The sequence below is a fragment of the Notolepis coatsorum genome (genome assembly GCF_963971535.1).
Source record: "Notolepis coatsorum genome assembly, chromosome: 12".
Lineage (NCBI taxonomy): Eukaryota > Metazoa > Chordata > Actinopteri > Aulopiformes > Paralepididae > Notolepis > Notolepis coatsorum.
The window spans coordinates 7,316,051-7,327,733 of NC_140176.1; the positions used below are offsets into that span (position 1 = coordinate 7,316,051).

The 11,683-nt window shown below is 42.5% G+C and overlaps 1 protein-coding gene across 2 annotated transcripts in view; it reads right to left on the reverse strand.

Moving 5' to 3' along the window:
* pdcd6 (programmed cell death 6) overlaps positions 1-9,797 on the reverse strand; it is a 73,209-nt gene extending 63,412 nt beyond the window's left edge. Inside the window, exons 1-3 of one of the 2 annotated variants that reach the window (XM_084326675.1) lie at positions 9,641-9,797; positions 8,742-8,828; positions 4,690-4,764 (exon numbers count right to left, since the gene is read on the reverse strand). In XM_084326675.1, the coding sequence (XP_084182801.1) occupies positions 4,690-4,764; positions 8,742-8,828; positions 9,641-9,735 (257 nt within the window). In that variant the 5' untranslated portion in view covers positions 9,736-9,797. The remainder of the gene's footprint in view (positions 1-4,689; positions 4,765-8,741; positions 8,829-9,640) is intronic. The other variant, XM_084326676.1, reaches the window with a different exon arrangement.
* Positions 9,798-11,683: the final 1,886 nt, after the last annotated feature.

The window sequence follows — 11,683 nt, forward strand, 5'->3', positions numbered from 1 at the left end:
CTGCCGGAAATTCAAATAAGAAGAAGAAGAAGAGATGGAGGGTTCCCCCTCTTGGGGGGGCCCTCCAAGAGAGGAGATGATGTTTGTATTGTGATTGTATGACAAGAGGAGCAGAGAAGAAGGAGACAGAGACGATAGAAATGTGTTTTGAAGATGAGAAGAAGAAGAGGAGTGTAAACTTTCTCAAGTGTGGGCGAAGCAAGAATTGTGGAGGGCAGTAATACGCCACGATGCGTCTACACTGCCGGAAATTCAAATAAGAAGAAGAAGAAGAACGGGAGTTTTGCATCTTCGACCAGACTGAACGGGACCGAAAGGATGGACTCAACAATGGACGGAAGCCAGAAGCCAGCAAGTGGATTTACGGCTGGCACACTACGAAGGAATTTTCATGTGTGGAGTCGGCGGTGATTTTGGAGACTGGGAAAATACAGTTTTCTTACCTTGTAGTAGTATGTGTAGTATTGACAGGAATATTTAGGAAAGTAGATTTAGGACCACTTCTGTAAAGAGAGACTTTGCAAATAAACCATTTGGATATCTTTACTTTACACTGGAGTCGGCCCTCCAACATATTTTCAGTTGCTCATTCGGCCCCCCGGGAAAAATAATTGCCCACCCCTGGTCTAAGGGGTACCCCGTACAATTTAAGCCGGCTTAGGTTAGGTTTTCTTTTGGTAACGTGGGCCCACATTTACTTGGTTTTATTTTGTTATTTGGTTATTTGATTATTTGATTATTTGGTTCTTTGAACTCCCAATGTGTCTCTATTTTATGCCTGGGTTCCCCTAGTACAAGCGGGGTGTTTTAATGTATTGAGCACTCGGTCCCTATGGTGGGAAGAGCTTCCCCTACATTATAATAGCAAGAGCACCCGGTGCCATGTATTAATAAATGACAGTGTAATGGATAACATGCCCAGGCTTCTATATAAAGTAGACATTATTGGGATCATTGTGTGTGTCTGTTTCTTCCAAGTTCCATTTGCTCTTCTAACCCTGGGTAAATATTGTGACTGCATAATTATTTAACCCTTACACCCCATTCACAGAATAGCATTTGAAGGGTCTATACAGGTGGTCAAGGAAGGGTACTGCTTAAAGGGAAGCCCAATAATACTATTGAACTGACAGTCACTGGGTGTGGGAGGGCTGTCGGAGGTACTGGGGGAAGTGAGGGTGTGTGGGGAGCTACTGCTGACCGCCTTGGAAGGCGAGGGAGACCAGAGTACCAGTCCCCAGGTTAGTAAATCCTGGGCCCCATCCACTCCAGCTGCAAGCCCTCCAGAACGACGTTCCGGGCCAAAGACGGGGGTACATATAGGTCCAATACTATAGTATCCAACTACCCAGTGTCTGTGTACTACTACTCCCACAAGCAGGGATAATCCACCCTTCTATAGTGGTACAGTGTAGAATTACCAGAATATTGCATTGTCAAACTTTTTTTTACATTTTCTATATATTATGCTTTTTCATATTAGTGAGTGGGAGGCATTCGATGACAACATCAACCGTGAAAGGAGGAAGCAGCGCTGAACACGTCAAACTCGGCTGCAAGGGTCCTCACGCACACCAAACCCTGGCAGCACATCACCCCCACCCTGCAAAAACTCCACTGGCTCCCCATCAACTACCGAATCCTAACCCTAACCCTAACCCTAATCCCTAACCCTAACCCGCAACACGGAACAAAGAAATGCAAACGCTGCCGAGTCCTCGCTGCTTGTAAAAATAAACAGCACAAACTGACTACTTCCAAGTTTTACAGGAAACAACACACAGTACAAGCCCTGACGCACAGTCACACACAGTACAAGCCCTCACACACAGTACAAGCCGGGGGGTTGCGGCACTGCAGATATACGCTATTGCCACACTCCAATAGCCTCCAGCTGAAGCTCCCTGGAGCGATCCCCTCACTAGACGCTGTGGCAGCCACACAGAGCGCGCGCTGATTGGCGGAAAGTACAGAAGTTTCTCTTAAGGGTTAGGTTTAGGCCCTCATCTAAGAGAGGTTAAGGTTAGAGTGACAGTCAGGGCCGGTAATCCTTCCTGTAACAAAGCAACATAGGCCCTCAACCATAGAGGTTAGGGTTAGGGACGGGTTGGGAGAAGTATTTTACTGTATTATTGTACCCATTCTGCAATCTGTTAATAAAGTTTTCAATCAATCAATTCCTGGCCGCGACCCTCTCTCCAACCGCACGTCTCAACCGAGCTTGGTCAAGGGGGAGGGGCTAGGCCCAATGTGGAGTGACGTCCCCTCTCCGCCAATCAGCGCACGCTCTCTCTGTGGTAGAGAAACTTCCGTACTCTCCGCCAATCAGCACTAACTTCCGTACTCTCCGCCAATCAGCACTAACTTCCGTACTCTCCGCCAATCAGCGCGCGCCCTCTGTGGCTGCCACAGCGTCTAGTGAGGGGATCGCTCCGGAGCTGCAGCTGGACGCTACTCCCACGCTCAGCTCGCGCAGAGAGGCGTGGCCTATCAGTCCACGCTCCCCCTTCTTTCTTTCTTTCTTTCTTTCTTTCTTTCTTTCTTTCTTTCTTTCTTTCTTTCTTTCTTTCTTTCTTTCTTTCTTTCTTTCTTTCTTTCTTTCTCTTTCTTTCTTTCTTTCTTTCTTATTATTTCAATTATTTTAATGATGCGATACAGAAATCGAATATTAATTAAATGTAAACAATAATTATATGGATACATATTATACGCATAATATGCAGGAAATTATTATAATAATAATTTTAAAAAAGGAAACAAAAAACATGCCACACTGCCATGCGCAGAGCTGTCTCTCATACGCATTGAGGTCACAGCCCGCTAAACACATGTTTGACAGTTGGGACGTAAAGAGTGAAACGTCGTCCAACTCTCTTCGTAGGGAAATGGTATCATTCACTGCGTCATGTTAGTGACGTCACAGCAGGGGGAGGGGGGGCGCACCCGTTTCTAAAGTCAACTAAACAATAACCTCTTTGTTCATCTAGCTTTTTTTTTTGTTTTACTATGACGGATTTGTTCCATTGGAACAAAATATATAATGGGAAAGGGTGTGTGTGTGTGTTTGTGTGTGTGTGTGTGTGTGTGTGTGTGTGTTTGTGTGTGTGTGTGTGTGTGTGTGTGTGTGTGTGTGTGTGTGTGTGTGTGTGTGTGTGTGTGTGTGTGTGTGTGTGTGTGTGTGTGTGTGTGTGTGTGCGTGTGTGTGTACATGCGTATGTGTTTCAGTATTTATCCCACACCATAAAAGACATGCATACTAGGTACATAATCCTGCTATTAACCTTGACCAAGGGACTGGTGTTAGAACTAGGATGGGTTAAAAGCAGTGTGTGATTGGCTCGAACACGGCATGTTTGTATACAGCGAACAGGTGAATGAATGAATGAAAACTTTATTTAACAGATTGCAGAACGGGTACAATACAGTACGGCTCAATACACACAAAACCCTTTCACTGCCACACTACAGAAGGTTAACCCTTTACTATATAACCTTCTGTAGTGTGGCAGTGAAAGGGTTAACCTGCTGTCGTGTGGCAGTGAAAGGGTTAACCTGTGTATTGTCGCAGTGAAAGGGTTAACCGCTGGGTAGTGCGGCAGTGAAAGGGTTAAGGGGATGCAGACCAGAGAAAGACTTTCGTCTTGTTTACATCATGCGTCCCCCATTTTCAATTCATAGTGACATTTATGACATACTGTACACAACATACATGACATCATGACAATTATGGCATAGGGACATACATGACATATACAGGTATTTAGTACTGTTACATTTGTGACATATATACGATATGCAAATATACAGTACTGTTACCCAGAGATCCTAACAGAGAATATATACATATGATGGGGAGGAGACTGTACATTAGGAGGGGGGGGGGGGAGAGAAAAAATATACATACGGTGGGGAGAAAATATATACATATGGTGTCTATTAGGAGGGGGTGGGGGGGCTTCTGGGTGTGTGTATGTACATGCGTATGTGTTTTGAGTATTTATCCCACATCATAAAAGACATCCTACCATTAATTAACCTTGACCAAGGGACCGGTGTTATCTTCATTCATATCAAACACAAAGATTCTGTACCTCCTTTTTTGATTTCAATAAAATATATATCATATGCTTGTTTTGACTCTTTCATTATGAGTGTTATAATTTAAAATGCTGTGTAGCCATTAGGACATTATTTGTAAATCTGGTGGTATGTCATAAATGTATAGATGTAGCAGTATTGTCTACCTGTATGTCATGTATGTCATAAATGTCATTATAAATTGAAAATGGGGGACCCTGATGTAAACAAGACTAAAGTCTTTCTCTGGTCTGCATCCCCTTAACAATTGTGTGTATTGAGCCGTACTGTACTGTACCCATTCTGCAATCTGTTAATAAAGTTTTCAATCAATCAATTCAATCAAAACATGATATTTTACTTAAGTTAAAAGTAGAATACTCTACAGAAAATAGTTGCTAAATGAAATAAAAAGCTCTATTGAGTTTTTCAAATGTATTATTTTGGCACAAACCAAAATTTGACTTTCAAAGACTTTCGTCTTGTTTACATCAGGGTCCCCCATTTTCAATTCATAGTGAGACGAGCTGTCTCCCCAGCAACGCGAATTCTTTTTAAAATTGGACCTAACGATTGGAACCGCCCTCTCCGCCAATCACATCGCTCAGGTACCTGCTGTCACGTGGTGTTCGCGCGCATCTGTCTGGTGACGTCACAGTCTTCTGAGAGCTGCAGTTCGCTGGATCTCTTGATAAAAAAATACATCTTTTAGAACAAAATAGCTAGTTTTTCCTCTGAAACACTAGTTTGCTGTACTTACATCGAACTATATTCTCGAGAGCAAAGATGTTCTTTTACCCGGACGTCCTTCAGCGCCACACTGGATGTTTCTCCACCATTTGGTGAGTTTTGTTGAAAAGTTTCAAACTGCAGGTGCAGGCTAATAATAATGCTAACTATCCATATAGTATTATATAAACCACCTTGTCTTCACAATCATACCCCTTACACATATAGGCAAGGGGACACATATGAATCATAATCATAAATCTCCACTAGGCAACCACTTTTTATATGAAATTTCCCGGGAAATATTCAAACGGGAAGACGGCGGGAAAGAAGGTACAGTCTGGGAGAACAGCGGGATGGTTGATCGGTAAATTATGTAACTATCTCAAACAGCAGCAACCTATAGTGTTTTCATAACATAATAGAACAGGAGTTCTCAACCTTTTCACGTCGAGGAGTTGTGTTAGTTAGTGGCCGTGTTGTGTGTGTTTCCACCGAAGCGTTTATTTTTCAAGGCGAAGCGCTTTGGATTATAAAAAGTATGCGCATGCGCAGAGCAGGGAGCGCTTCGTGTTGCTAGGTAGGTTACGACCGTCGTGTCATCTTCTGGTTGAAAACTTTATTAACTGATTGCAGAATGGGTACAATAAATACAGTACAGCTCAATACACACAATTGTTAAGGGGATGCAGACCAGAGAAAGACGTTCGTCTTTGTTTACATCAGGGTCCCCCATTTTCAATTCATAGTGATTGCATGTGTTTTGTCACAACATTAAATCCTGCATGTGTTTTGTTTGTATCCAGGTTGGCTGCCACCAAAGGAATCAAGATCTCTCGCAGGGATCTTCTGAAGGTCAATGTGAGGAGAACGTGGTGAGCAAAACAGATCTCTCCAGTGTGACAATGTTAGTTATTCACCCGATTAGCTATATTTGATTTACAATGATCATAGCCTAGTAAACCTGACTAAATGCAATAGACTCACTAAATACACAATGTGCTTTTTAACTCCTACTGGGTGTAGCTTTGTTCTAGGATTGGTTTCACAGTACACTGTATATATATATGATGATATTTGATCTGTACATTAACACACTTGTGTTGTGGAAAATGTGGAACAGTTGGCTGTTGTTGTGTCTACACAATTGACACCATCGCACATTTGTGTTGTATTTAGTGAATAAAGTGTCTGATTCTGATGTGTGTCAAGTGTATAGTCGTGGTGCAGATCTGAGACCAGATTGCCTCTTTACTACTACCTCATATCCTCATTCATTCTGTCATATATGTCCTATTCTTTGAAACCTGGGCCTGTATTTATCAAGCATCTTAAAGTAGGACTGCTGATTTTTAGACCTGCAGGGAAAGTTTGCAGAATGTGGCTTTCCATGTTCCACTCGGGGGTGATGTAGTTTGCAGTCACTGTTAAGTAGGGCTGTCAATGAATATTCTATATTCAAATTAATAATCGACTTGTAAAAGAAGAAAAAAAGAAAAGAAAAAATACATTAGATTGTGAAAATGAATATTAGACTGTGGAAGTGGGTAGATTCCAAGGTTCACCCGAGGAGGAGCGGTTGTGTGTTCTCTGTGATCTGGGAGTGGTGGAAGATGAATTTAATTTGGTTTTTCACTGCCCCTTGTACACCGACTTGAGGAGGGTTTTATTTAAGAAAGTTCAATTTGTAAATCCGGATTTGTTTTGGCAGTCTGAGAGTTGTATATGTTTTTGTTTTTTTATCCACTTTTTCTCCCCATTTTCTATTTTTTCTCCCATCCCAATTTCGTATTTTTCCAATTCTTCCCTCCCCTGTCTTGAACGTTGCTCGACTATGCCCCCCACTGGTCGGTTGTAGGGAGGATAGACGCCTTGCATCACGTGTCCCCTCCGGTACACGAGGAGGCAGCCTGTCGCATCTTTTCACCTGCCAGCGCGGACTCTCAGTGGCGAGGAGTAACGTGTGGGAGGAGGCTCACGCTGCCCCCGACACTTCCTGTCTCTGCTGTGCAGGCGCCCCCCAACCGACCTGTAGGGGTCGCTGTCCACAACGTCCAAACGTCCAATCCCCACCCATCGACTTCCACCCGCTGACTCTGCCAAATGAGCCAGTACGACGGCCGGCCCAAGCCGAAGGCAACGCTGAGACTGGGATTCGATACCGGAGTCTCTTGCATTGGTGACGAGCGCAATCTCCGCTACGCCACCCAAAATAAAACCTTATTGAATAGGGGCGCGAGGGCGACGTCACGCACCACGTAACGCACTGCGGTGCAACGCGGCGGCCGTCCCGGGTTCGACTCCCGGACCCGGTGACCTTTGAACCGAATGTCTTCCCCCGTATCTCTCTCCCATCCTTCCTCTCTGCCGGACTTGTATCAGAAATAATAAGCAATAAAATGACAACAACAAAATAAACGTATTGAATAATGAATAGAGACAGAAGCGTCATGCAGCCAGGTCCCTAATGGTATGATTACTATTTCCCGTTGCATGCCAAGGAAAATATATCGTTTCATGTTTATCACACCTGGTTCTGAGGCACGTTTCTGTGTATGAATGTCCGTTCTATATGGCTAGGGTTGGGCACCGAAAACCGGTTCTAATAGGAACCGGTTCCTAACTTCCGGTTCTGGAACCGGAAGTAACATATTTGCATTTAGATTCTTAATTTCGATTCTTAGTTACAGTACAGCAACCAAATTAAACTGTATCAAGTCAACTGAAAATGTGAATAGTATGAAAAAAAGTCAAAAAAAAAATAAAATAAAAAAAAAAATTCTCCTGCGAAATAAGCTGTGACCTGTTTTGACCTGCACCTCAAATAATTGGAATCGAGAATCGTTTAGAACAGGAATCGATAATATGGAGAATCGGAATCGGAACCGGAATCGTTCAAATCCAAACGATGCCCAACCCTAATGGCCACTAGGGGTGGGACGATACATCGATCCAGATCGATATATCGATCTATTATCAATAATCAAATAGGATCAATGCCATGTAAAAAGATCGATTCATATTGCAATACTCTTATTTTGAAAATCCGGCGACGTCATCGCCCCGCGCCCAGTGTTGTGAAACTCAAACTCCGTTTAACATCAACACAGCAGTAGCGTCTAGAGCAAGACTAGTGTGCCTATTCTGTGACCCAAAACATGTCCCTGCTGTTTTATTCCACAACGGGTCCAATGCATCTAACCTGCTTTGCAATCCTCGTCACTCCATTATGCCCACGTCGCGTTAAAGATCGAAGATAACGTTACTTTAGCGTGAGCTAACAAGCTAACCCAGAGCCATAGGCAGAGAGAAGTGGGGACTGGGAGGGTGCATTCTCGGGGATAGCCCCACTAACAGGATCTGGCCGGTACTGCACCTTGGGACTCCCAATATGCTTTTCCAGCCAAAATACAGCACTGTGACAGTGAATATGATATTAATATCGAGAAAAAAAATAAAAATGAACCAAAAACAGTGAACAGGAGGTCTATTTGTAAATGTCTGGAAGAGCTCAAAAATACCGTTACACACCCCTATCATGTGAGCTGATCCTAGATCAGGAGTCCTTAGGAGGTGTGCTACATATGGGCCCAGGTCTGTATGATTCCAGGCCCCTGACAATATTGTGTTTTCCAGTGAAAAATATATATAACAATAGGAAGCTCCTGGAATGCAGCAAAATGTTTAATAAAGCTATTGTTGTTGACATAATGAAACAGGCACTGAAGCCAGAACACAGCTGGCTGTAGATATAGACACGCCCTGTGCTTCCTCAGTAGGGCAATTAATACAATTATAATTTTGGCTTCCAACGATTATGAAAACAAGATAATCAACCTTTAGCCAGGTCATGTTCTTGTTTTTCAGTTCAATTATATTGAACGTTCAATAAATGTAATAAATGTTTCCAAAGTCAATGAGAATTTTCTACTCACCTCTGGAAGATATTATTACACACAAAACCTTGATCCTGGGGCGCGTTGGCTTGTTGGGTAGGGGCCGGGGGTGCTGCTGGATATGGACTGTGATATGCAACGATTATGAAAACAAGATAATCAACCTTTAGCTAGAGCCATGATATGAAATCCGCGTTCACGGAATCGCGGACGGAATTGCGGAATTGAGCAATAAAAATGGAATAAATTTTTTTCTGTTGTGGGACTTGTGCAGCACTTTGTTCAACTTTGTCAGTGCTGTAAAGTTTAAACCTTTTTAAATCTTAGACAAACAAAACACTTTGCTTTCATGAAATATTGTAAGCCGTCATTTGAGGCTTAATAAAAGCAGCACAATGAACACAAATCTGTCAGTGCCGAGTCCGACCTCATCTTAAATAACAAACAGCATTGCTTGTTGTAGTTAACAAAGAGAGGCAGAGTTGATTTAGCAAACAAAATAAATATATATATATATATAATTTATTCATTTATTTAATCAAATTTTATTTTCATATTCGAATCCCATGCCCATCGAATGAAGCTTTGAAGTATTTAAGACAGCCCTATTAAATGGACTGTTATATCTTATTAAATTGTGGACATTTATTCATTCCCACTTATTAGACACTATTTCTGATGGTAAAATGAGCGTACAAAGCAAAATACAGAATTCTGAAATGTTAAAACTGAAAAAACGGAATTTGGAAAGAAAATTAATGGAATTTGGGAACAAATAAAACTGATTTCATATCGGCTCAGCCAGGTCATGTTCTTGTTTTTCAGTTCAATTATATTGAAAGTTCAATTTAAAAAGAGGGGTTTTAAAACATTTTATTTTAAAAAGTTTCAATAAATGCAATAAATTTTTCCAAAGTCAATGAGAATTTTCTACTCACCTCTGGTTGATATTACTCACAAAACCTTGAACCGGGGGCGCGTTGGCTTGTTGGGTAGGGGCCGGGGGTGCTGGATATGGATTGTGATATGCCATTTTAAAAGGGGTTTCTATGTATGTATAAAACAGGAGACGTGTTGTTGTGTTGCTCGGGTCGCTACCCGCTTCACTCTGTCAGACTGGCTCACTGGCAGAGAGGCGGGGCCTATCAGACTGGCTCACTGGCAGAGAGGCGGGGCCTATCAGACTGGCTCACTGGCAGAGAGGCGGGGCCTATCAGACTGGCTCACTGGCAGAGAGGCGGGGCCTATCAGTCCACACTCCCTTTTTTTTTTTTTTTTTTTTATTATTTCAATTATTTTAACGATGCGATACAGAAATCAAATATTAATTAAATCATGTAAACAATTATATGGATACTACTAGTACATATACGCATATGCAGAAAATTATTATAATTATAATTTAAAAAAGGAAACAACAACAAACATGCCACACTGCTACGCAGAGCCACGCGCAGAGCTGTCTCAGTTCAATTTAAAAAAAGAGGGTTTTAAATCATTTTATTTAAAAAAAGTTCAATAAATGCACGATGTTTCAACATGATCATGATCTTTGCCCCGAGGAGCTTCGAGCTGCTTCAAGGAGCCTGTTATTGTATCTTTCATATTTCTGAGCCTGATTGGAAGCCCTTTCCCTGTTTGTTTGTGTGTGTGTGTGTGTGTGTGTGTGTGTGTGTGTGTGTGTGTGTCTGTGTGTGTGTGTGTGTGTGTGTGTGTGTGTTTTCCAGCGAGGACATTATGGACTACGTGATGGTGAAAGTTCTTCCTCCACAACCCAACCTGCCCCGGCCCCGGTTCTCCCTCTACCTGTCCTCGCAGCTGCAGTTTGGAGTGGTGCTGGTCTACCACCGACAGTGTGGCTTCCTGCTAGGTGAGATAACCTGCCCCCCCCCCCCCCCCAGTGAAGGTGAGATAACCTGTCCCCCCCAGTGAAGGGGTCGTCATCATCTAGATTCTAGAACAATGTTGGTATTATAGAATAATAAAGGGTTAAACCATCTCTATGTGCAAAACAACAGCTGTTGTGTGTTGATGTTCACTCATTCAAGCCCTCATTTTCAATGATGTTGAACATGAATACATCAGGGTTTCCCATCAATGACCTAGACCTAGTCTAATTAGTCCCGCCACAGTTGTATAAATGTATTTAATTAATAAAAAAAAAAATTAACAATCTTTTTAGGTTTGCCAATAGGGATGTATCAGTAGTATTGGCAGTGGTAGTAGTCGTAATAGTAATCCACTATATATTTTTATTTTCTAAAAAAAAATAAACCAGTTCAACACAGGTGACCACTTTGGCTTCATTTCTTTGATGGCTCAAATGTCTGCTCTAGTCCAGTGGTTCCCAATCCTCTCCTCGAGACGCCCCAGCCGTTCCATGTATTTGAATTTAACAAATACATTGAACGGCTGGGGTGCTTCGAGGAGAGGATTGGGAAGCTCTAGTCTAGTCGACTTTGTGTTTTGAGCACAACGTTCATCATAGATCTAGCCTCTTTATTTTGCTCTCAAAGTGCACCAGATTGATGCATTTAACTTTAAAATGTACAACAACAAGGCGGCTACGTGGCGTAGTGGGGATCATCCCTATGTTCCCCGGGTTCTATGTTCCCCGCTTTGATTGATTAATAGATTGAAGATTTAATACATTTTTATTATTTAATTAATTATTAATGTCCGCCTTGTTTCGAACGGTTAAGCTTAGGCCCTCGTTCGAACTGGTTAAGGTTAGAGTTTGGAATCAGGGCTGGTGGTCTAAAATGTTCAATCTATCAATCATCAAAGCGGGGAACATAGAACCCGGGGAACATAGACATGCTCCCGCGTAGTGGGCAAGGCGCTCGCCACGAATACTGGAGACGCTGGGTTCGCCTGTTCGAGCCCAGCGCTCCACATTTGCTTTCAGTTTAGCTGGTCGTTCATACTAATACACATTGGCCGTATTAGGGGGTGGGAAACTGATGGGTGGGGATCGGGCG